The sequence below is a fragment of the Hemicordylus capensis genome, chromosome 6, assembly GCF_027244095.1.
Source record: "Hemicordylus capensis ecotype Gifberg chromosome 6, rHemCap1.1.pri, whole genome shotgun sequence".
NCBI classification, from domain to species: domain Eukaryota; kingdom Metazoa; phylum Chordata; class Lepidosauria; order Squamata; family Cordylidae; genus Hemicordylus; species Hemicordylus capensis.
This window is the reverse complement of record NC_069662.1, coordinates 61780125-61805987: the sequence shown is the minus strand read 5'-3', so window position 1 is coordinate 61805987 and position 25863 is coordinate 61780125. Positions and strand designations below refer to the sequence as shown.

Sequence of the window (25863 nt, the reverse complement as noted above, 5' to 3'; positions counted from 1 at the left end):
GAGCTGCTTCCTAACAAGTGTTGTAATGTAGGAATGGTTCAGGTAGAGACTAGGTATAGTTAATTGCTCAAACCAAATTAAGCATTAGAACTGCTTTTACTGAAGGCACATCTTACCGGTTCTCCAAGTTCCTTGAGCTTATTCTTTAATGCAACGATTTTCTGATCCTGATCAGCCAGAAGGACTAGAAAGTCATCCTGTTCTTTTTTAGATTCTGCAACTTCTTGCTGCAATTTACTTTTCTCATTTTGCAAAATAGCCACAGTACTATTGGAGGAGTCTAGCTGCTGTTTCAGTGATGCCTTTTCCTCATTGAGAGCTGCGGCTTCATTCTGGCAATAGAAAAGATATATCTTACCATGCATGAAACACTGGGCAGTTAGAAGTGGTACAAACATACTGCCAGAAATCTTAACAGCACCAGCATCCTGCCAATTCCTCTTGAAACATACATAACCTTTACCTTGGGAATCCTATATGGATAGTTTGTTGATATAAGTCATCTACCATAATGAGAAACCTGACCTTCCTTCCCTCAGTCAGTCTCCAATTGGTTTATATAAGATCAACATAGAAGCTAGCTCAAACAAGAAGCACCAAAAAGCGTTTTCCTCACACTTTGTGTGAGTGGTTTTGTGCATGCATTAAGTTGTCAGTTTCTTATAGCCATGGCCAGCTTTTGCAAGAGGGCTGGAGCAACAAGAAACTGCCAGCAACCCAGATTCCAGAGCCTCGCAAAGGCTCCATGTGAAGAGGAAAGGTTGCCAGCAGCCCCCCTCTCACACAGAACCTCCCTTCCCCCAACCTGGTTGAGGTGGTGACAGCCACAACTGTTGTGGAAATGTGTTTCATCAGTGAAGGGAAGTGGCAACAGCTGGTGCAGCCAAAGGAAATGTGTTGAAAGCAAGTGGGGAGTCCAGAGGCAACCAATCACCCACCTCATTACCAGGGAACCCCAGCTCCATCCAGCCCAGTGTTATCTACTCTAAATGGCAGTGGCTTTTCAAGCTGAGGTCCCTTCCAGCACCAGCTACCAGAGACCCTTTTAACTGGAGAAGGCAGGAGAGAATACTGGAACTTCTATAAGTGCTCTTCTACTTGGCTATGGCTCCTGAGCTAAATCTCTCAGGAAGATCTAGATCCATTATACAATTCGCTGTAAGTATACAGTGGTTTGGCGAATCTTGTGTAAAAACTATTTTGAGTTATACAGAATGATCCCCCTGCCATTTCAAAATTGGAATGTTTCACATCACTGCTCCTTGAGAGTGCCTAGGTATCCAATTGCCAGATGTCATAATCTGCTTTTCATAAGCTCCAGACAAATTGTTCTGGACATATGGTAAAAGTGAACAGATCCTTCAAGTATTTAATTATTAATTAAAAGATTTAATATACCACCCATCCACAGACTCAAGGCGATGTACAAAGCAAGAACAGCATCCGAGATTTAAAAACAAAACAAAACTTAAATTAAAGGTCAAACACCTGGCAGAAAAGAAATGTCTTCAATAAGGATTTAAAGGCTGAAAGGGAGGAGGTGGGCCGAATCTGGGGGGGGGGGGAGAAAGTTCCAGAGTGGGGGGGGGGCAGAGTAGAAAGGGAGAAAGCCCTTCCACGAGCCGTAGTACTATGGACCTCTCTGAGAACAAGGACCGAAAGAAGGGCAACCTGAGAAGATCTCACAGGGCAGGGCAGGACTAAGAGCTCACAGGGGCGGTCCTGAAAGTAACAGGTGCTAAGCCCTGAAGGGTTTTTAAGGTGAAAACCAACACTTTGAATTGGACCCAGAAGTAGATAGATAACCAGTGCAGTGACCACAAAAGAGGTATCACATTATCGTATCTTCTAGTGCCCACAAGCAGGTGGGCCACTGCATTCTGGACCAACTGAAGCTTCCAGGTCATCTTCAAAGGCAACTCCAGGTAGAGCGCATGACAAGGGCATGAGTTACCATTGCCAGGGCCTGCCTGTCAAGATAGCTGGCAGACCAGCCAAAGCTGGGCAAAGGCAACTCTGGCCATGGCCTCCACCTGGTGCTCAAGCAGGAGCTATGAGTCCAAGAGGACCCCCAAGTCGCGGACTACCTCCTTCAGGGGCAGTGCAACCCTGTCTAGAGAAAGACTCAAACTCAGCAATGGGCCAGATCGAGAAGTAAGCAAAAGCAACTCAGCCTTGGTGGGATTAAGTCTGAGCTTGTTTTGGCCCATCCAGACCCTAACAGCCTCCAGACACTGTGCAAGCACAGAAGCAGCATCTCCAGTGTGGCTTGAGGTGGCAATATACAACTGGGTATCATTGGCATATTGATGGAATCTCACCCCAAACTGGCAGATCATCTGTACCAGCCATTTCATGTAGATGTTAAAAAGAATGAGTGTGAGAACCAAGCTCTGAGGAACCCCATAAAGGAATGGCCACCGGGCAGAGCACTCACCACCAATGCACACTGACTGAAAGTGCCTGCTAAGGAAGGAAAGGACCCACTGCAAAACAATACCCAACCCCCAATACCCAACCCGGCCAGAAGGATACCATGGTCGATGGTATCGAAAGCCGCTGAAAGATCTAAAAGGACCAAGAGAGGGGCGCTACCCTCATCAAGTTCATGATACAGGTCAACAACCAGAGCGACCAGTGCTGTTTCTGTGCTGTACAGTGCCCTGAAACCGGACAGACCAGGATCTAGAAAAATTTGCCCTCTTCCAAAATACCTTTGGAATATATTTTGGAAGAGGGCAAAAAATAGGGAAGCGTCACAACTTGAGACACACACATCACCTCTCATATATCTCTGTTCTCAGTGCATGCCAACATCTTTGCATGTCTCCATGCAAATTTGGGGTAAGGGCTCTAGTCTGAGAGATTATCTACAATTGCAATTGTAGAGCAGACAAATAGGACTGTGTGTGTTACAGATTTTAAATGCAGCTTTTCTGCCCTAGCTTATGGTCAATTAGACTGCACAGAATCGACCTCCCTGAAAGGCTCCTTCCATTGTTAAAGGTCTGATAGCTAGATCATAAACTATAAGAAGTTTACAGCAGCTTTCAGGAAACAAGTTGTTAACTGTTACACAAACAGGTAACCAAGAGAAGACTTTAAACTATGACATCTTTTTGACTCAAGGTCACACCATGAGCTACTGCATTTTTGTAGAGACAGAAAATCCAGGTTTCTAACATTAGTCTCACATAACGTGCTTTAAAGCCCTGTTCAGATTCTCAACCTGTGGCTGCTGTAGTCCCAATGGGAGTTCAAAGGTGTGTGTGGGGGGCGGGGAGGGGGACACCCCTGCAAACACAACACAACTACTACCATCCCCGCTTTCCACAGCATTCATCTGCAGACTCAAAAGCTGTACTTTAAGAGAGATCCGCCTTGTGAGGCACCCAGTGCTTTCAATGAGCTCTCCTTTGGGTATAATATCTGTCTCTGTGAAAGATGGGAGTGGGGCAAGGTTAGGGAGCACATTGGTATGGGACTGACTGGGGCACCCCAGTTGATGCTGTAACTGGATATAGTGGCCACAGATTGACAATGCCTGAACAGAGTTTAAATGGAGAGTCAATTAAATATAAGGCTGTTGTCAAAGCAAAGCTTAACTGAACATTTAAGTGTATTTGACTGAGAAACAACCTTTAATTCTTTAGTCTCCTGCAACAGTGTTGAAAGCCTTCTTTCCAAGTCAGCTGTCTTTGCTACCACAGCAGTATCATCTCCTGATGCAGGAATTGGAGTTGTGCTCTGCAAAACAAAGAAAACTGAATAAGAGAGACACCAGGCAGGGCACATTTTAAAACTAATGTCTGTGACATATTTTGTATGGCAAAATGCAACAGGAATTGAGGACAGCACATGCATAGCAGAATTATATTTGTGTAAGAACAGATCTTGTCAAATTACAGATGATGCTAGTCAGCTGAAGGAGACAGACTACTACTGTTTCTTTATATCTTATAAATGATGATATTTTATCATCCTTGAGAAATGATGCAGAGACAAAAAAAAGCTACAATGTCATTCCTGAAATATTACCAGTTTCTGGAGCAATTCTTGCTTTTCAGCTTGAAGTTTAACAATGTCTGCAGACTGTGACTGGATCTGGGTTCTCAAGGTTTCAACTTCCTGTGGAAAAGAATTAAATTCCACTTTGTGAACAATACAGGCTTGTTAGAACACAATAGACTATACATTGTATGTATTGAGAACAGCAAAATAAAGACAGCTTTAATGCTCACCTCACAATGCACACAGCAGCGTGTGCCAAACAAATACTTGACTTGGATCAATGGGAGAAGTTTGCTTTTAGTGTTAAATGATGTTATATAGTGAAATAGTGCTTTTCTATTTTTGTTAAATGTTGGCTCTGATAGTCACAACTGACAAAGGAATATCAGATTTGGATAATGTTTCCTCTCATCAGTGGATCAGGGTATCCTAAGCAGCACTGGGATAAAGAATTGCTAAAAACTTTAAACTGTGAGATAACATCTCTAAACCTGCTAACTGAGCAAAGTGGAGATCCTTTTTATTTAGCAGAGGAATTGCAGCTTGCCCTGTCCATCCCCAGCATAGCACCCCTCCAGTGGCTGTTGCTGGTTAGGGATGTGCACAAAACCGATTTGCCTGGTTCGAATTCGAACCAGGAGGGGGTGGTTCGGTTTTGGTTTTGCTCGAACCTCCCCCTGGTTCGGTTAGAATTCGAACCGTTTTGAACTGGTTTGGACCGGTTCGGACATCTGAAAATTGGTAGGATGGTAGCTGGCACCCAGGGGTACATGCGACCCAAACCCCAAAGCAATTGGACACTCGTACGGTTTTTTATGAATTTTTGAAAATTATTTTTATTTTTTTCTCATAGGGTATAATGGGACTCGAACCAGCCCATTATTCCTTATTGTGGAGCACCCATGGGTGCCAATAACCATGCAAATCCTGAAGCAATCAGACACCCCTATGATTTTTTATGAATATTTGAAATATTTTTAATTATTTTTCTCATAGGGTATAATGGGACCAGAACCAACCCATATCCCCTATTGTGGAGCACCTAGGAGCACAAATGTGGGGTGGGTGGTAGACAACCAGGGGTGCCTACTATCCCCAATGTTCCAAGGCAATCGGACACTCCTCTGATTATTGGTGAATTTTAAAATTATTTTGGAATTCCTCATAGAGAATAATGAGGATTGCAGCAAATGTACAGCAAATCGGGGAGAAAGGGGTGTCCTAGAGCGGAGTGTGGTGGGTGGTAGTGCACAAGGCGGGCCAGGAAGCTATCAGAATTATTTGAAAGGAATTGGGCAAAGGGCTGATTTTTAAGTGATTTTTGAAGTTTATGTGTCTTTAAGGTTAGCAGATGAGAGTGGATTCATGGTTTGTCATTGAAAATCTTATATGCTACCAAAGAATCTACACTCAGAACACTTCAGAAACAATGAAACCCAGTACCCTATGGGTTAGCACTAGACCACCACTCACTCTGGGCCACCCCAGCACCCCACAAGTGGCTTTAAGGTTTTTCTCCATAGGGAAGAATGGAGGTTTCAGCAGCCCCATAACTGCACTTGGGGGGTGCTGGGGTGGCCCAGAGCGGGGGTGCCAACCACCTCTATGGGTTGCTAACCCATGGGGTACTGGGTTTTGTTGTTTCTGAAGTGTTCTGAGTGTAGATTCTTCAGTAGCATATAAGATTTTCAATGACAAACCATGAATCCACTCTCATCTGCTAACCTTAAAGACACATAAACTTCAAAAATCACTTAAAAATCAGCCCTTTGCCCAATTCCTTTCAAATAATTCTGATAGCTTCCTGGCCCGCCTTGGGCACTACCATCCACCACACTCTGCTCTAGGACACCCCTTTCCCCCCCGACGTGGAGCTATACATTTACTGACACCCCCATACTTCTTTATGGAGAAAAACCTTAAAGTCGCGTAAACTTCAAAAATCACTTAAAACTCAGCCCTTTGCCCAATTCCTTTCAAATAATTCTGATAGCTTCCTTGCCCACCCTAGGAACTACCACCCATCACACTCCGCTCTAAGACAGCCCCTTCCCCCCCCCCCCCAATGTGAAGCTATACATTTGCTGCAATCCTAATTATTCCCTATGAGGAATTCCAAAATACTTTTAAAAATTCACCAATAATTAGAGGAGGGTACAATTGCCTTGGGGTTTTGTGGGTGGTAGGCAACCCTGTCTGTCTACCACCCACCCTGCTTTTGTTCCCCTAGGTGCTCCACAATAGGGTATATGGGCTGGTTCTGGTCCCATTATACTCTATGAGAAAAATAATTAAAAATATTTCAAATATTCATTAAAAAATCATAGGAGTGTCTAATTGCTTCAGGGTTTGGGTGGTTGTTGGCACGCATGGGTGCTCCACAAGAAGGTATAATATGCTGGTTCGAGTCCCATTATACCCTATGAGAAAAAAATAAAAATAATTTTCAAAAATTCATAAAAAATCATACGAGTGTCCGATTGCTTTGGGGTTTGGGTCGCAGGTACCCCTGGGTGCCAGCTACCATCCTACCAATTTTTGGATGCCCGAACCAGTTCGAATCGAACTACCCCCTGGTTCGGTTCAAATTCGAACCTGCAGCTCAAACCTGATGGCTGGTTTGGTTCAAATTCGAACCTTCGAACCACCCTGGTTCAAATTCGAACCAGTTCGCACATCCCTATTTTGGTGTCTATCTTCTGTTTCTTTTGAGCCCTTTGGGAACATGGGGCCATTTTGTTTATTTTTTTATATCTATGTAAACCATTTTGGGAACTTCTGTTGCAAAGTGGTAGCTAAATATTCATCATCAAAAACCAACTTTTAAGTGCTACTTTGGCAAAAGGTTTATTTCTCTGCAACAGAACTGGGGCCAAATTTGATTTGGAGATTACATCATCATTCCAGAGCTTCAACTACACATTGCATCTGGCCACCACATCCGCTGGTATTACCACAAAGTAGAGAACTGCATGACATTGCAGGAGCGGCATCTGCCATGAAGCTGCCTTAAGCAACTTTAGGAGGCTTTTATATAAGTTGGATTGATCAGAAGAAATCTCTTGCCTAAGCTTATTTAGCCCAAAATGGAAGCCCTGGCAAAATCAGAAGTGGTGGTTGCCACTCGATAGCTAGGCTTGAAACTTCATGTGATTTTCACATGGCCAATTTTCTTTTATACCCCAGATCCTTAAGGCTGTTCTCTTAATCATGGAAACCCTTGCCCCTAAACAACAACAACAACAAAAACCCACAGAGATAGAGATGCTCACCAGAGGAACCCTGGACAATGCTTCCAGATTGTTCTCCTTCCTTACTGGAGTGGGGAGGCAAAACCTCCAATTCCTCCGTCTCTGACGCATCCTTGGGGCCCCTGGCTTCTCCTTCCCTAATGTGCCGTTGATGATAGAATGAGAACTAGCATGGAGGAGTATCACAACTGGCTCACACACTAGGCTGTTTGGATGGTATACTCCTCCTGGATATTCTGTGTGGGTCTCTCAAACTTAGCAGAAAAATAACTTCCCCTGCTCCTAGCATCCTGCCTGTGGAGCCTTTGGACTCTCCAAGCCTTCTTGCCCGACTACTCAGGACAGTGGGCAGAGTGAACACGGGAGGCGTCAGTTCTTTCAAATGCCTCCTCTGTCATTAGTTCCTCTTTCTCAACAAGAGCTACCCTGATGACTTCAATAATCATCCTTGTGATCCATTAACAATAGTCAGGATGTAAAGATTTGCCACCCATGACAAGGTAGATGAACACCAGCCTGTGGGAAGTGTCACACCATAAAGAGCAGCCACCCACAATTTTGCACTTGTGTGTTAGCATGCAGCAAAATGGCTATTCCTCTTAATCTATGAATGATGCCTGAAATCCAAGGGCTGTTGACATCACTCATCTGGGTGAAAGGCTTACATGATTCTGCTTTCATGTCATATCAGGACCAGACTGCTGCTGATCTCTATGGCTGTTTTTGTTTTGGGCACATGATGGGATCTGGGAGTTCTGCTCTTTTTTGTAGCCCTCTCCCAAGGCATTCCTGATCGGGTTTGCGCAAAGTACAAACCTTTCTTTCATAATTTCTGACCTCTATAGATGAGGCTCATGTCAAAAGGTATATAAAAGCCAGGTCAGCCCAGATCCCCTACCTACCTACCCAGGGTGGGGGTGGGATTAGAGCACACTGTGCCACAAAAGCATCCACAATGACCAAGCAAACAAAAGTGCACACCATAGAAAAAACAAACAAAACTTTGTTGTTGCAGAGCAAGCAGAACCAGAATGGGGGTGGGACATCTCTCATCAGATGGAACTAAGGAAGAGCCCTGGGCAAGTGGGAGAAATAACCCACTCAGGATATCCTCCTCTAGTGATGGAGAACATGTCCCCCACACCCCAGTTATAGGCAGGAGTCAGCCTGACTGAGTATCCTAGAAAAGCAGGAGGAAATCCTACCTTACATAGTTCACTGTCAACCTTAGGACCACCTGATGTATTGATTTGTGAAGACTGTTCTGTTCCTCCTCCTGCGGTCTGTGAAAACTTCTGCAAATTTCAGATATTAACAATAATAATTTCATCAGTTTGAAAGCATTAGCATTTTCAGCAAACTAAGCAACATCCTGAAAAAATAATGTTTTTGTTTTCAAAAAAGCAGCAGGTTTCTAGTCCTTATGGCTCAACTGTAGGCTTTAAAATGTTGAGCAATGCTTGATGCTATCTTTGAAGGCAGAAGGAAATTCTACAGTAGGCTTATTTGCCTGTCCCCAAGGAAAATAAACAAAGAATTATACAATAGGTATATAAAATAAAGAAATAAAAAGATGTGGAAGGGGAAGCAGGAGCAACAACAAATAGAAGAGTATCACTTTCCTTTCTACTTGCTGCCGAGCCAGCAATCCTACGATGTCTACTGAAGACATAAGGGATGAGGAGAGGCGCAGCCACATATAGCGGCAAGGAGCGGGGTTCCCGCCAAGAAAGCAGAAGATAGAGCTTGTTAGATCCCGACAAGTTCTCTGCACAGGCACAAAGCCCATCAGTGTAAAAGACAGAGACCACGTCAAAGAACAACATTCACATCGTTTATATGCCACAGAATTCAGATTTACACACACACACACACACACTGGTAGAGGCACTTAAAACCAGGCTGCAGGAAGTACCCATGGAATTTAGATAGTCACTGGATCAAGAACTATTTTAATTATTTTTTTAAATTACTTTATTTTAATCATTACTATCACTCAAGAAACATTCTACCATAAGTCATCCTTGACTGTATTATAATAATATGAGAAGCATTTCTATGTATTTCATCACAATTCAGACCATGATGTTCTGGAGAATATGGGAACCGCGAGTTCATTTCTGCCTCACAGTTATATACATGTGTAAACACCTTTCGGTTTCAGCCATATAATGTCACTTGCAGAAATGTACTGAAAACAGTATTGTAAGAAGCAACCTTCAAAAACCTCATCTGTCAGTTATCAGGACCATACCTGTTTTCTACATAGTTTCTACTACGTATGTGTTTTCATGAGTTTTGGTTGGATTGGTGTATGTGTGTGTGCACACACATGCTGTAATTGTGGGCAGGAGGAGGTGACACAATGAGAGTTGTATGAAACAGGAAAGGAGAAAGGGGGTTAGATATTTAAGAGCTACCCGTTTTGTTCCCCTTCTATAGCCAAGCTATCTTGTCACAAAGACATCAAGCTTGGTAGTGCTATTGCTGAAGACCAGTTCAGCGCATACAAAAACAAGTTCCATTCAAGATTCAATCCTAGACGAGGGTGACAACCTGACCTGTATTACAGATACAAGGATGGAGATGGCAGTGGCACGGGTCTCTCTTAGCTGCATTTAGTTAAGCTTTCAGTACAGAACTAGCCAACAATTGGTCAGGACTTCATGGCTGCATTGCAACTCTAGGGCTATCCTAGACTATCCTGAGCCACACATGTTGTAGGCCATGCAAGTAATCTTAGCAGGGGAGAGATTTCAGTTATGCCCTTGCCGCAGACCAGTGAGGTTTAGGCCAATGGTGGTTTCTATCTTTCTTTTTTAGACTGTGAATCTTTGGACAGTGTTCCATCTTCTTGCTCTTTGTAAAGCACCATGTACACAGACAACATCACAACCTCCACCACTGCAGCACTTCTGCAAGGGTGAAGGGTCAGTTTAGTAGTTCTACCATGGAGTCTGATTGATCAAACCTGCTTTCAGGCAACCCTGGGGGAATCTCCTGCTGACATGGCTAGTGCTTCTCTCAACACCCAAGTCGACCTTTGAACTTTAGAGTTGGGTCAGCTGATTGACATAGGATCATCCAACAATTAACTGGCAGTTGTGCAAGAATTCTTCCCCACCTCCTTCTCTTCCCTACTGCTCCTTGAGGCTACTGTCTAAGAGAGGCCTTTTTCAGTGGTGGTATCCAAACTATTGAGCTCTCCTCCCTTGGTATTTTCTTTTACTATCTTTCAGGTATCAGGAGAAGTCTGTCCTGATCTCTCATGCCTATAATGACTTTTAACAATACCAGAGACCATTTTAATCAGTGATGTGGGGTAGAAAAGTGTTTTATGGAAACATTTTTGTAATGAAAGATTTCCCATTGCTATTTTTTTTCACAGAAAATTTCTAAAAATGCATTTCTCCTGCCCATACAGTTAATCAACAACATAGTAGACTGTCAAATGGGGCAAATTCAAACATATAATTAACCTTTTTCAGATGACTCCTAGGAAGCATGCCTATGTACTGTATAACAGATATCAATGCACAGCTCTTTAGGCATACTAAATATGTACCACTAAAATTTTCAGTGCCTTCATTTAAAAAAGATTAACATAGCACTTTGGCAGTTATCACTTTTAATAGTCTCTCTCAATAGTGCTGTTTTCATCGGTTGTACCAGCTGCTTTCAAAGTTTTACAGCTTTATTTTGTGAGTTAATTTTGTCATTGCAAGATACCTTGAGACTATTTGCAAAAAGGTGGGATAAAAGAACTATAAACAAATTACAGTTAGCCATATTTCATTCAGGCTTTTTCTTGCTAGTACTTGCCCTATGAAGGGGATTCATGGAAGAGGGCAGGGCCACTCCTATTAGAGGGCAGGGTCACCTATCTGATATCAGGAACTTAGAGCCTACCTACTGATTTCTGAGCAAGAGGACAATCCCCTTTCTGGCCACCCTCCTAAAACAGAATGGACAGAAGATTTCAGATCCAATGTTAGGAGCTGACACTCATCTAGGGTGTATTACTCACCAAGGTAGCAATCAAAGAATTCTTTTCTCTCAGCTCTTCCTGCAACAGTTCAAGCTTGCGCTTCCATTCTTCCACCTCTTCACGCAATTTGCTGATTTCTTCCGGCTGAACACCATTCATGTGAGCCACATCACTGTGTGAACTATGATGCTGATTGTCTTTTCCTATTAGTCAGATGTGAAGATGGATTATTTATTTGTAGTAATCTGGGAAGAATTTCCTTTTAAAAAGACCTTTTCTCCCCCCCACCATGGAAAAAACACACATTTCAAATCTATCTTTCCTCAGGAGTATTACCAACAGATGTTTTAATGTACTTTGAAGTAGTAGTTGGTAGAAAGGGGACTGCCCATGGAGAGTGGTATCATTTCTGGTGGACTATCTGGTATCTGTTGCGATTCCTATAAGGGATACTGGACTAGTGGTAATGGTTCTTGGTCTGATCCTGCAAAGCATTTCTTCTGTCTTAAGCATGAGCACACAAAGAATTAGTTGATGCATTTTTTGGCAGTATCCAGACTAAGACTTGCACAAGTGGACCATTTCCACTCTTACATAGGAGGGTCAATGTTAGCTAATTCTCCCTTTTCTCTACAACCCTGTGCCAACCAAAAATATGTCTGAGGGTCCTCCAACTTTATTTTCATATTTTCAGTGAGCAGAAGAACTGCAGAAGGGAAGGGAACTTTGTAAAAACCACACCTCCCCCCCCCCATACGAGCCAAAGTGTTTTGCTCATGCAAGACTTATTCTGGATACTGTCCCTTAGTAATGCCTTTATTGGTTACAGATCTTGTATACACACTCTTGCTTTATTGATAGACAGGTGAACTACAGGAATTCTAGTTTAAAAATGTAATAGCCAACACAAGGCTGATGTGAGTGAAGTCTTGATTTAGAGTTATTTACCATCACCCACCCATAAGTCTTAAGCAACTGAAGTTTCTTCCATAATCTATATATGCCATACTGAGAGAAAACTCAAGAGAAGAGACACTGCTTTCTAAGGGATCCATGTTGATTACTCTAGAGACCAATCCAAGTAACTACTAGAGGAAAGAGCCAGTTTTGTTTTTTGTCTCAGCAGCCCCATTTCCCCCTAGCAGAAACGAACCAACAAGTTGACATAAAACCTCCTATCCTTCATCTCAGGACTGTTAGGGCACAGAAAGTGGGGCTTTCCCATCATGCTCCATCACCTTTCCATCATGCTCCATCAACTTCTCTCCATCACCCCAACACTATCTCAGTTTTGTCTTGCTTGATATCCAGCCTGATGTTCTGGAGAAGTCAAAAGCTTGCTGACCATTTTGTGATATTTAAATTGGTCACAATAAAGTATATTATCCTATTTTAGCCTTTTGCCTAATGGACCAACATGGCTACCTATAATTTTTAACATTTTACATCCTTTTCTTAGAATTGAACCAGCCTTTGAAATATACCTTCCAGCCTATCAAGTCCCTTCCCTACTCACACTTCTGCACGATTAAACTGATTAAAGATGATTGAGAGGAGAGAGGCAGAAGCAGGAGACAGATTGCTATGCATGGGCTTGCATAAACTACTACTTAATTTCTCAGAGACCAATGTGGAAGGATGATATAACTGATGTTAGCTATTCCTTCAGCCAACACAGCTTTCTCAAGAGACAAGCACTAAAAAATAAGGGTTTTCCTTAGAGAAAGGAGAAAAACAATTACACCTCACACTGATATGCCAGTGAGCTGATCTTGTGGTAGCAAGCATGACTTGTCCCCTTAACTAAGCAGGGCCCGCCCTGGTTGCATATGAATGGGAGACTAGAAGTGTGAGCACTGTAAGACAGTCTCCTTAGGGGGATGGAGCCACTCTGGGAAGAGCAGAAGGTTCCAAGTTCCCTCCATGGCAGCATCTCCAAGATAGGGTTGAGAGAGATTCCTGCCTGCAACCTTGGAGAAGCCACTGCCAGTCTGTGAAGACAATACTTAGCTAGATAGACCAATGGCCTGACTCAGTATATGGCAGCTTCCGATGTTCCTACACCCTTCTTCCAAGAAGCTCAGGGCAGTATGCACAGGATAAAACATTTTTATCCTAACAACTCACATCCCAAGTCCATGCCTCTAATCACTACATTGACTCTTCTGTGCCATGCTTCAACAAAGTTAGACATGCTGTGCTATTCACTGCGGCTCTACAAAGGCAATCTAGATCTAGACAAAACACGAATTCTGAACACTAACCACAGTTCTGGGGGGTAATGGGCAATTTTTCCACATTCAGGAAGGAAGCAAGGGCTTCAAGTGACCTTTAAGACTCTTCTACAGCCCATCTTGCCCACTGATCCCCATGTTACCAGGCTGTACAGCGTCTCAACCTTAAAGCCTGCTTTGGCCACTGCAGTCCAAAGTTAACCCCTTACTACCACTGCAGCTTCAGCCTTGACAAACCAACCTTCTACCTACGTCCTCTAATAGCTCTCTCCCCTTCTTCTCCCCCCAACGCCCCACACATATTGTTTCAGTAGCTTGATCCTCCAAGGACCAGGATACTTTAAATCAACAGCAACAATGGGATTTTCCACCCTTCAATCAAAAGGCCCTTGCTGAAACTCTTGGAATGTCTATAAACCACCATACATATATGTATTGTGTCATCTGTCTGGGGCTGACAACTGTTTACAAAGCTCCAGAGCTGCTCAAATGATTTGCATCAAAGTGTAACTTCAAATCCTATGCATGTTACAACCACCTACATTCTACAGCCAACTATCACATACTGCTGGCAGTAGTACCTAGCTGTACTTTAAGAAGATTATATTGGTCCTTGTGTTGCTGGATCTGTGACACTTGTTGTGTGACTGCGACCTGAAGCTGTTCATTTTGTAATTTTAAAGATTCAACTTGTTTCTTCAGTTCGTCAAGCTGCTGGTCCTTTAAAATAATAATAAAAAAATCTGCTTAACAGAAAATAAACTTACATTAGTTCCTTAATGTAACACCAAACACTTTTAGGGAGAGTGCCAGCAGGGGAAGAGCAGCGGGGCAGCTAAGGGCACCTTCCTTGCCCCTTAAAGGACCCACCCCCCCGAACCGGTTACAACACCTGACTTTCGAACTGGTTCAACACTCCAGAAAAGGAGCACCAAACTGGTTCATGCACATCCCTAATGGGTATATCTGTATGATGCTCTTTGTGTATGTTTCATCTCCTGTTTCCAAACATGCAAGTGTTATTTCACATGTGTTTAGAAATAATCCCCAAGATACCTAAAAATATGACTGCATACCCAGTACTCTAGAACTAATAAATTATCTTATTTTGAAGAAATATAGATATAGAAAAATTAACACTAAAATCACTCCTGAAGTCATTTTTATTAAATCCTTGGTTAAAACTTTTCAAGATAAGTTTTTAAGTGTACTGAAACAGTTGGATAACCTTGGTTATCCTTGTTAAGTATGTATCCTTAAAACACATACTGCGCCTGCTATAGCAAATGCAACTACTGTATAATTAGAGATGCTATTTACCTGTACTCTAATGACATTTTTATAGTGTGTCACTATGTTGTCATGTTGTTCTAATGTCTTCTTCACTTCCTCTTCCTTTTTATCCTCTTCACTCGACTTATGGACTGCCTTTGTTAGAACACCTATAAAAGATTGCTCATTTTGACTGGCAGTATAAACCACATTCTTTTAGCAGTCCTACAGCCTATTCAGATTAAAGAATAAAATCACCATTCATCCATCTCCTATATTTCAGGAAAGTACACTGAAACAGGGCACACACACCCTGCTTTCTTGCTTTCTTTCTTAAAGGCATGCGGTTATTGCTTTAGTTTGTATTATCTTTGCTGAACGGCTTCTTAGCAGCTCTTTATCAGTGGAACGCCATTGCAATGGGCATCAGACTCTCTCTCACACACATACAAGAGCCCCTTTAAAATATATCTGTATACAATGGCTTTTTCTGACAGACCCTCTCTTTCCCCTAATATATATTTTCATTACCTATTAATTGTAAGCCTATGGGCTGGGTTTGTAATATTTTCATATCTATATAATGCCTAGCAATCTTAGGAGCTTTATAGATCAAAAGTAAAATTTTCAACTGATGTGTTGACAATTTTATGGATGCAAATCCATCAATTGTCAATATTTTACAATTTCCAGTATCTCAGTACAAGTGAAATGGCACGACTGCATTCTGATGAGCAGAACAGATTACAGGAGGCCCTACTTTTTCGCTGGGCTTCCATTCCAGGAAACTACTGCGAATGGTGAATCCACAATATTTGAGTGCTTAACCTAACCCCCCCCCCCCGCAATGGGGTTAGGTTCAGCAGTGCAAGTTGCTGGGGCATTTCAGTGTCCCAGCCATTCACACTGCTGCTTTCAGTCTCCCTGTGTGCCAGATGGGGAGTGGCCTTTTATATGGCCATGCTCCCTGCTGCCCAGGTAGCACACAGAGAGACTGAAAGCAGCAGTGCAAGTGGCCAAGAGCCTTCCTTACCACCTCTCTAAAGGCTTAGAGAGGCAGCAATGAAGTCTCCTGGCCATTCACCTCGCTCCTTAAAATCTACTGGTGCGAGGGGGGAAGCTTTCAGAAGCAGCGTGAGTGGCCAGGGGCCTTCCTTGCTGCCTCTAAGCCCTAGAGAGGCAGCAAGGAAGGCATCTGGTCACTCACGCCCTTCTTTAAGCCTCCCTGCATAGCAGCAGGGCAGCGGGGAGAGTGGCCATTTAACTTTCCCTGCTTCTTAGCTGGGCATGCCAGGAAGCTTAAAGAGTTAGCGCTTAAAGAGACCACTCTTCAGTTATTGTGAAGGTAGAAAACTGCGAATAAGCGCAGCTATCCCCGCGGTAACTGAATTGGTATGCAGGCAGGAGGCTTGCGAATAGGTGAATCCGCAATGTGAGAACCTGTGGAAAACAAGGGTTTCCGGTACTCTCATCACCAAGCCACACAGCACTTAAGCCTCTTCCATGCTATAACCCTGCTGGGCCCCACCACTTCCCACAAAGGTAACTGTATTATCTATCTATCATTTTTATACTGCCTGAGATGTAGGTCTCTAGGCAGTGTACTGTACTCAATGAAGTTCACCATCAATTTTTAAGGAATCCAATGAAGTTTTCTTATAGGGGACTACAAATATAATAAACCTACTGCAGTCCCTGTGTAAAATTGTTTGACCCCACATTGCTAGACTGCTGTAGCACTGTACAAATTTTAAAAGTCTTCAGGGTTGATGGTATACATTCAATCAATTCTAGATTCAGTTCTGAATATGACTTAAGAGCATTTTCAGATGTAATGATCTAAGTAAACACACAACTCCACTGAAGTGAGCTAACATGTCTCACCCTCCAACTCTTTTACCAGTTTAGTAAATTCATGATCAAACATCATATGATCCGGGCTAAAAAAGCTTGGCTGGGGTTTCTGAGCTGCTCGGGAATAGAATTCATGCTTGCTAATGAAGCCCAATTTCTCAACGAAGTTCTCCTTGCCAATCCTCTTTTCTATTAGTTGCTTTAGCTTCTCTCTAGAGGGGAAAAAGCTCAAATCAATGCATGTTTTACAAAGCTCTGTATTTAGTCAAACTCCCCCCACTTCTGACAACTCATTTCACAAATAAATGTATTCTGATTAGTGGAAAGAGAATCAGCTGAGAGCAGAATCAAAGATCTAAGGTATGGAAGGAATCAAAGAGAAGTGTTAAAAGCAGCAGGCATCAAGTGAGGAGTTTAAAAAAAATAATCAAAGCTATGTAAGTAAAGAGCCCATTCTAGGAGCCTGAAAGGGAAGGGTAGAAAAGAAATTAGATGACTCTGTAAAAGGCAGGATTGTCAACATGAAAGTTTGGGTTTAGTTTTTTAGGATCAGTACCAGCCATTCACTTCTATGAGAGAAAGTATGGTCTATCATTCCAAGGGACAATTTGTTAGTTGTAAATTATGGCTTCAAATGCTTGATCCCAGAGTCTGTACCTAATATAATAAGTCTATGTATTATTATTTTTAGTTAATCATAATGGAAAGTTCATCTACCTTATAGTCTTTGCCCTACAAGCTAAATTCAAATGAGACGGAACAGATTTGATGCCAGCCAATGAAACAGCACTTTCACACAAGGGCCACTTGGTACTCTAGGGACTTCTGATATTCATTCATTCATTCATTCAATCTGTATACCGCCCTTTCAAAATGGCTCAGAAGCCATTTTGCAGTGCCTCCTTTATGCAGGGCCTCCCTCAGACCCCTAACTTACTTACTTCTTATAATTCTCAAGTGAGTTGTCATTGTAGTAAATGGTAATCCCAAGTAAGAGTGCACTCAATCCTTGGACTAACTGCTCCTCTTCTCCAAGGTTTTCAGCTATCTGTCCTGTTAGCTAGACCCATTTGCTAAGGAAATTTAGACGTTTCATATACATAATTATTCTCATATTTGCACAATATTTTAATCTAATTTTATTGCTTTTAGTAGCTTAACTGAATGCAAATCAAATATTTTATTATCAAAAGTTTAGCTAGCAAACCTATACAAATTGAGTTCTAGGTAAAGAACACAAAGCACACAGTAAAACTGACTTTTCAGATATACTGAAATGCACTCTTAAAGCTTAGGTAAGAAAGCAAATTCATTCTTAAGCACAACATAGAACCATTCTAAGCTCGAGGTTCTGCCAAAAACTGTTATATAACAAGATGGTGCTTCTATAAAAGTTTCCAATTAACATCCCAGGGACCCTATCAATATACATTTTGGGGCATTTCTGCATAAGCTTCCTTAAGTTATGTAAAACATAATCCATAAAGTAAAGAGAGAAATTATTTGATTCCATTGGAAAATAGTACAGTATGCATCTCTTAACCAAGAGTGCTGTTGCAGTTCCACACTTTACATATTTGCAGGGAACACTGTTAGTAAAATGTGAACATTTCAAAGTATGTGGGGACAATCTACATTTGTTACAATGTAAAAGCAGTTCTTATATTGCAGCACTCATGGTTGCCACAAAAAAAGTGTGGAATGCACACACCACTTTCTCACATACACAGTTTGTCCCCTTAAAGAAGCTTTTCTATAATTCAGAATCATTACTTGGAAGCCTTTAAAAAGGATACAAATGGAACATTTGCTGAATTGTGAAGGAAGTGCGTGACTGCAATGGGGCAGTTGCTTAGCCAGGTACAAAGCAGCATTAATAATCCCACTCTTGTCTGTACTTTGCTTCCCTGAAATAAAAGAAGAGAAACCACATTATTTGTCTCTACCTTGAAGCATCTCACAAACCTTCAACCATTTAATCTGTTGATCAAAACAACATGACCACACTAAGTGTCAACGTTTGATAAGCCTTTTAATTAAGCAGTCAAGAGATGGATTTATTAGTTTAAAAAAAGCAAATCAAATTATTTTCTAGTCTCTGTGCAGAAACATTTCCCAATTATTAGCCATAGTTAAGAGAGGGAGCACCTCTCGGCCTCATAAGCTTCTCCCCCTGCACTTGAATTCCTTCTTTTTCCTTTCCCTTTCAGTGCTATGATTATTGCCCCATAGGGTTGAAAAATAAGCTAAGTAGTCTGAAGCCAGAATCTGAAACCATGGTTAGAAGTAAATTTCATAATCTGGTTTAAAGCTAACTATAGTTAGCACTCAGGTCAAGGCAAACACAACTTGTACTGAAAAAGAGGAACTTGGAGGAGGAGCATGTGAGCCTACAGAGTGAGAAAGGGAGGAAGAAGAATGCCCATAATTCCTCATCTTTGGGAAATGTTATGCCTGCACCGAGTTCAGGAGACACACACACAAACCGAGGAAAAGGGTACCAAACATGTTCAAATAGTACATTCGATATAATGTGCAATGATTTTACTGCTCAATACAAATTAGGTACAAATGTTACAGCAGCAGTACTGAAACTAGCATCGTTTGATATGGATGATAAATTGAGCCACTCATTTTAAATAAGAACAGGTTGCTCACCTGTAATCTGTTGACATCCATTAGAATGGGCTCTACGCCTGCGCTGAAGCCTGTCGGTGTGGAGTTTCACAGCTCCTCTCGGCGCCTGTGCCCCGCCCCACATGACCACGTGGCTATTTAAGGCGGGAGGAAGCACCAGCACTTCAGTTCCTTGGAGACTGCTGAAGCAGTTGAACATCTTTGGAGCAATAGGTGAGTTCTATGAAGAAGACTTGAGCACTACTGCAGAGGTTCGGTTCGGGAGGATAATGGATGTCAATGGATAACTACCAGAAAATCAGTTACAGGTGAGCAACCTGTTTATCTGGGGTGCGATCCATTGGATCCATTAGAATGGGTGTTAAGTTAGCTCCTAAAGGAGGAGAGAGCAGTATTATTTCTGTAACGCCCTTTTGAGAACACCTCTCCCAAAATTCTCCTCCTTTGCAGAACACAAGTCAGTAGCATAGTGTGTTCAGAGGACCAGGTTGCAGCTCTACAAATGTCCCAAAACGATATGCCAGATAAATGAGCTGCTGAGGCACTGTAAGCTATAGCCAGGGGCTCATAGGAACATAAGAAGCTGCCATATACTGAGTCGGACCATTGGTCTACCTAGCTCAACTTTGTCTTCACAGACAGGCAGTGGCTTCTCCAACGTTGCAGGCAGGAATCTCTCTCAGCCCTATCTTGGAGAAGCCAGGGAGGGAATTTGGAATCTTCTGCTCTTCCCAGAGCAGCTCCATCCCCTGAGGGGAATATCTTGCAGTGCTCACACTTCTAGTCTCCTATTCAGATGCAACCAGGGCAGACCCTGCTTAGCTAAGGGGACAAGTCATGCTTGCTACAAGACCAGCTCTCCTGGGCGTATCGGTCAGAGCCGAAAAGACCAAGGATATACTCCACTGTTCCAGTGTCTGTTTTAACAGAGAATACAGATTGGTGAGACCTTTCAGAAAACTCTAGCAGCTGGGGTGGGAAAATACTGTCTTTCCAGCCCATCCCGGGTGCCTAGCTGCGATCGCTGCTAAGTGAACCCTTATGGAGACATTAGAAAGCAAGGGAGATCTTTAGAGTGGTTACGTACAGTAGGACCTGATAGACAGTAGCTTTCAGAGGCGAAAGCTATTTGAGGATGCATAGCAAGTGAACCTCTTCCATTTACTAGCATGGTTTCTCCTAGTGGAAGGCTTCCTCTGGCTAAGAAAGATTTTATTTAGAAGCCTATTTTCCATGCTCTTAGCTGTAGAGTGGGCACCTCTGGGTGCAGTACCTGACCGTTTTCTCGTTTTCTTCCCCTCTGGGTAAAACAGCCTCCAAAACAGCTTCCAAAACAGCCTCTATGTAGGAGATAGATGTCACATACTTTAGATGAGATTTCTTCCAGTTAACCTCTATCCCGAGGTTCTGGATAAGGCGCAATAAGTACTGTATCTGAGAAAGTAACCTTCTTTGTCTTTTGATGCCAGGAGCCAGTTGTCTAGTATGGGTAAATTGCCAGCCCCTTGGTCCAGAGGTGCGCCATCACCACTTCCATGCACTTTGTGAAAACACAAGGGGCAGTGCAGAAGCCCAAACAGCAGCACCTGATATTGGTAAATTGAGGTCTCCAACGTGAATCTTACATCATCATCTGATACTTCACCACATGGATGAACTTGTTCAGATGTCTCAGGTCCATTATTGGCCGAATTCCACCATCCCTTTTGGAGATTTGAAAGTAGTGGGAGTAGAACCCTTACCGTCTCTGTGCCCATCGCACCGGGACAATAGCTGTTTTGCTCAACAGTTCCTGTACCTCCTTTTGTAGAGCAGGAGTCACTTTCATGAAACATAGACCTCAGAAAGTTGGTGGTGCCTTGAACTCTATAGCGTAGCCTGAAGAGACCATCTTCAACAACCATTGGTCCGATGTTAAGTAGTGTCATGCTTGGGCATGGCTTGCCAATCTGATGATGTTGATGGCTGAAGGTGTTTGTGCCTGATAGATGTTGCAGGCAGTCGTAGTCAGTACTACAGTGTTAGGGAAGGCTCATGTTAGCAATGCGTCTGTTGTTGGCAGAAGGTGTGATGGGCTGTTGTTGATCTCAAAGGTGCTGCTTCTGGGCCTCTCTACCTGTTTATTACGCTGGCCCTGGTTCTTGTTTTTTTCTGGATCTTGTCTCTTAGAACAAGGTTGGTAGGTTTTCTGGAAATCCCTGCGGTCCTGCTGTCTGAAGCTGGACAGATGTAAGGCTTGGATTTGGCTGCATAAGAGGAAGAAGTCAAAGTCTTTGCAGTGAACTTTGATTTTTTTTAGCTTCTCCATTGTAGAATCTGTCTGTTCCGAGAACAGACCTTTTCCATAAAATGAAAAGCCTTCGATTTTGTCTTTCATGTCTACTTGCAAAGCTGCGGAACATAGTCAAGCATAGTGTCTCAAAGTAATAGATACACTCATGGATCTAGACTCTGATTCCGCCAGGTGTTTTGTGGTACTCAATGGCTGACACGTCAAGCCTGCAGACTTTTGTAACGTCTTTGTGAAGCGAGCCTTGAACACTTCTGGAGAGAGAGAATCCAAATCCTGTTCTAAGGTGTTCCAAAGGCAATAAATGTACTTAGCCATGCAGGCTGAATAGCTGATAAGCATGCCGTCAAATATATCTTTCTGCCTAGCACATCTAACTTCCTTCCCTCTTTATCCACAGGAGTCATGTGACGCCTAACCGACCTAGAAGTAGCAGCTCAGTCTATTACGAGGGAGTTTGGTACCGGATGTTTCAGCAGGTAAGTGTTATCCTGCTCTTGCACTCTATATAGACCTTCTAATCTTTTAGAGGGCAGTGGAAGTGTGTGCAATTTCCCAAGTACATTGAACTGCCTTGGAAATTACCAGCAAGAGAGGCAAGGGGACAGGCTGTGCAAACAAGGACTTTGCCATAAAACTGTATACTGGGTCATCAATTATGATTTCAGATCAAGACCCAGTGCAGCAGCCATCTTCTCGAGTTGGACATGATAAACCTTCATTTCCTCAGTAGGGGATACATGTGAAGGCGTTTCCACATCAGGCAATGGGTCAGGGTCAGTAGACTCTGTGTCAGGTTAAAAATCTGATGAACCACGGTGACTCTCACCCAAAGGTTCTGGGGAGGAATGCAGCTGATGCTCCCTTGAGGGAGGTGCTGGAGGCCTAGGAATTGTGGGCTCCCAAGTCTGGATAGCTGTAGATAAAACTTGCTCCTCCTTGGTTTGGGTCTGTTTTGCAACCTGTACAGGTTTTGTTGGGGGAAGAGATTCTGCTGGGGTCTGTGTGGCTGCAGCTACCATCATCACAAATTTGCTTGGTACTAGGAGCATTCCCCTCAGCCAGCACGTGCACTGGAAGCTCTGCCCAGAGGATTGTTTTTATTAAACCCTGAAGATGTCAACAACCTATCTTCATCTTAGTCGTAAGCCACTCCTGGAGAAGACTGGCTAGAGACGCTTGCCCAGCAGGTGAAATGCCATGAGAGAATTCACATGTGTGCCAAGACGACAATGTGGCCAATTGTGCTGCCGTTCGATTAGGGCACTTACTGATTTGTACGAGCCGCTGTTGAACAGACAGTATCTAGAGGTAGAGAACGCACCTGTCTCTCTTCTGAATGTGGGAATCCCCTAAAAGTTGAAGGGGTGGTAATGTTGGAGTCCAACATAGATAGTAGGGATTGTGCCATGTTGTGTTCCTCAACACCAGGAGAGTCCTCCTCTCCAACCTCAAAAGTAACTGGCACAGCATCGAGGAGTTACAATATACAGGTGAAACTCGGAAAATTAGAATATCGTGCAAAAGTCCATTAATTTCAGTAATGCAAATTAAAAGGTGAAACTGATATATGAGACAGACGCATTACATGCAAAGCGAGATAAGTCAAGCCTTAATTTGTTATAATTGTCATGATCATGGCGTACAGCTCAAGAAAACCCCAAATCCACAATCTCAGAAAATTAGAATATTACATGGAACCAAGAAGTCAAGGATTGAAGAATAGAACAATATCGGACCTCTGAAAAGTATACAGTGTACTGTGCTTGATTGGCCAGCAAACTTGCCTGACCTGACCCCATAGAGAATCTAGGGGCATTGCCAAGAGAAGGATGAGAGACATTAGACCAAACAATGCAGAATTGCTGAAGGCCGCTAATGAAGCATTCTGGTCTTCCATAATACCTCATCAGTGCCACAGGCTGATAGCATCCATGCCATGCCGCATTGAGGCAGTAATTGCTGCAAAAGGGGCCCAAACCAAGTACTGAATACATATGCATGCTTATACTTTTCAGAGGTCCGATATTGTTCTATTCTTCAATCCTTGTCTTCTTGGTTCCATGTAATATTCTAATTTTCTGAGATTGTGGATTTGGGGTTTTCATGAGCTGTACGCCATGATCATCACGATTATAACAAATTAAGGCTTGACATCTCGCTTTGCATGTAATGCGTCTGTCTCATATATCAGTTTCACCTTTTAATTTGCATTACTGAAATTAATGGACTTTTGCACGATATTCTAATTTTCCGAGTTTCACCTGTATGTTAAAACCAGTGTGTTCAATGTCTAGGTGAACTGTTTTGCCTTTGGCATCAATAGGGACTTCAACAGCATCGCTGCTGAGGGACAAAGTAACCAGAGTCAATCTCAATGCCAAGAGTAATGCAGATGACAATACTTGTGTTGATGTTGGTGCTGTTCCCAAAAGTTCTTTCAGTGTGGATGCGCAGACATGGATGGCACTTGTTGATGTCAAGGATGGATCTTCTGATGCCGATGTTGGGACTCAAGCCTTTTAGGAACATAGGAAACTGCCATATACTGAGTCAGACCACTGGTCTATCTAGCTCAGTATTGTCTTCACAGACTGGCAGTGGCTTCTCCAAGGTTGCAGGCAGGAATCTCTCTCAGCCCTATCCTGGAGAGGCCAGGGAGGGAACTTGAAACCTTCTGCTCTTCCCAGAGCAGCTTCATCCCCTGAGGGGAATATCTTGCAGTGCTCACACATCAAGTCTCCCATTCATATGCAACCAGGGCAGATCCTGCTTAGTCATGCTTGCTACCACAAGACCAGCTCTCCTCTCCTTGCTTCAGCGCTGACTGTCTCGATGTCAACACAGTCAGAGTCAATGGGCTTGATATCGACACAAAAACTACTTCTTGTGCCAAAGTCAGAGACAGAGTTCCTTTCAATTTCAACGATTACTTTTTCTTTCTGTAGTGCTCCGATGCGTCTGCCATTTTGTCTCCAAGCCACTTCAGTGCCTTTGGAGACTTTCATCCCATCTCCCTCCCCTTTCCTCCCATCTTAAATACCCATGTGGTCACATGGGGTGGAGTGCAAGCACCGAGTGGAACTGTTGTACTCCACACTGACAGGCTTCAGCGCAGGCGCAGAACCCATTCTAATGGATTCAATAGATCACACCCCAGATCTAAGCATTACTGGGTAACAAAAGTCAGTTAGATAGAAACAAGTGTATACCCTTAAACTGGAATCTTACATGTGGCTATTTTTAAAATAAATACTGGGTAGCATCTAGGCTAAGTTAGTAAAGATTAACAATGTCTAATTGATTCCAATGGTAGCCATGACTAACTAGTTTGGTCATTTTTTAGTATTCTAACAAGAGGACATTCGTGCACGAAGTATGGATGAAACAGTGCCCAGCTGATTTTAGAGCCAGGTTTACCTGCAGAACACACAGGGTCAAGACCAGAGGGTCAGTTCATGTGTTACTGAACCAATGTGGGAACACCACATGCAGAAATCATATAGGAAGAGCAAAACGTGTGCTTCCTAATCCACAGCAACATTTCCCAGCACTCTAAAGTGGCTCCCATTGCACTGCAGTATCATGTTGTGATGGGACACTCTTCCCTTTTATTACCGAATGAGAGCAAAAGGGAGGAATGTCCCCCATTCAGAGCACTCAGGGTGGAGTGTAAGTGTAAGACATCCTTGAGCTAAGATGGAGATCTGTGTTTTCTCACATATGTAGTCAGCTCAAACATGCTTCCTTCTGCTCTCAATAAAACACAAGCTTAGGCAGCAGAATTAAAGTAGAGCTCCTCAAAAGGCAGTGCTGCTATTAAAAAAACACTAGATCACACAATGATTCCAAAGCAGACATTGGGCCTTGCTGCTTACTGGGATGAGTATTAGCTTTGAAATGAATGCATTCTTTTTATGCTGCTTGTTTTGGATCTTGATTTTATAATCTTCTGTATTTTAAATTGTTTAGGAGTAGAGATAACCAAGTTCCCAGAACTAACCCTGGGCTGCTGATCAGTTACTTGTGTTATGCAAGACATTCATTTAACATCACAAAAACAAGTTCATTTCCAGGCAAGAAAATGCAAGACATTCATTTAATTTTGCATGCATAAACATTCAAAGCATCAGCTGACAAACCAATTTCATATGTATATTGAATATGATTTATTTTTATTTTGTTTAGTTTTTTATTTAAAAAACTAAATTCTGCTTTTAGAGTTATAAAGCCACAAGAACTAAATGGCAGTCTGAATGCCAGTCTGTGCAACAAGATATTACTTCCTTCATTCTGTAATTGAACACTATTGATCCCAATGGAAAA

At 42.7% G+C, this 25863-nt stretch overlaps 1 protein-coding gene across 2 annotated transcripts in view; it reads right to left on the bottom strand.

Annotated features, from left to right (window-relative positions):
• The window catches only part of USO1 (USO1 vesicle transport factor), an 83130-nt gene that overhangs the window by 2885 nt on the left and 54382 nt on the right, over window positions 1–25863 (bottom strand). For both annotated transcript variants that reach the window (XM_053259602.1, XM_053259603.1), the window contains 10 exons: window positions 18407–18517; window positions 17552–17670; window positions 16641–16822; window positions 14805–14926; window positions 14066–14204; window positions 11290–11453; window positions 8468–8557; window positions 4039–4128; window positions 3640–3747; window positions 117–332 (listed from right to left, as the gene is read on the bottom strand). In XM_053259602.1, the coding sequence (XP_053115577.1) occupies window positions 117–332; window positions 3640–3747; window positions 4039–4128; window positions 8468–8557; window positions 11290–11453; window positions 14066–14204; window positions 14805–14926; window positions 16641–16822; window positions 17552–17670; window positions 18407–18517 (1341 nt within the window). The remainder of the gene's footprint in view (window positions 1–116; window positions 333–3639; window positions 3748–4038; window positions 4129–8467; window positions 8558–11289; window positions 11454–14065; window positions 14205–14804; window positions 14927–16640; window positions 16823–17551; window positions 17671–18406; window positions 18518–25863) is intronic.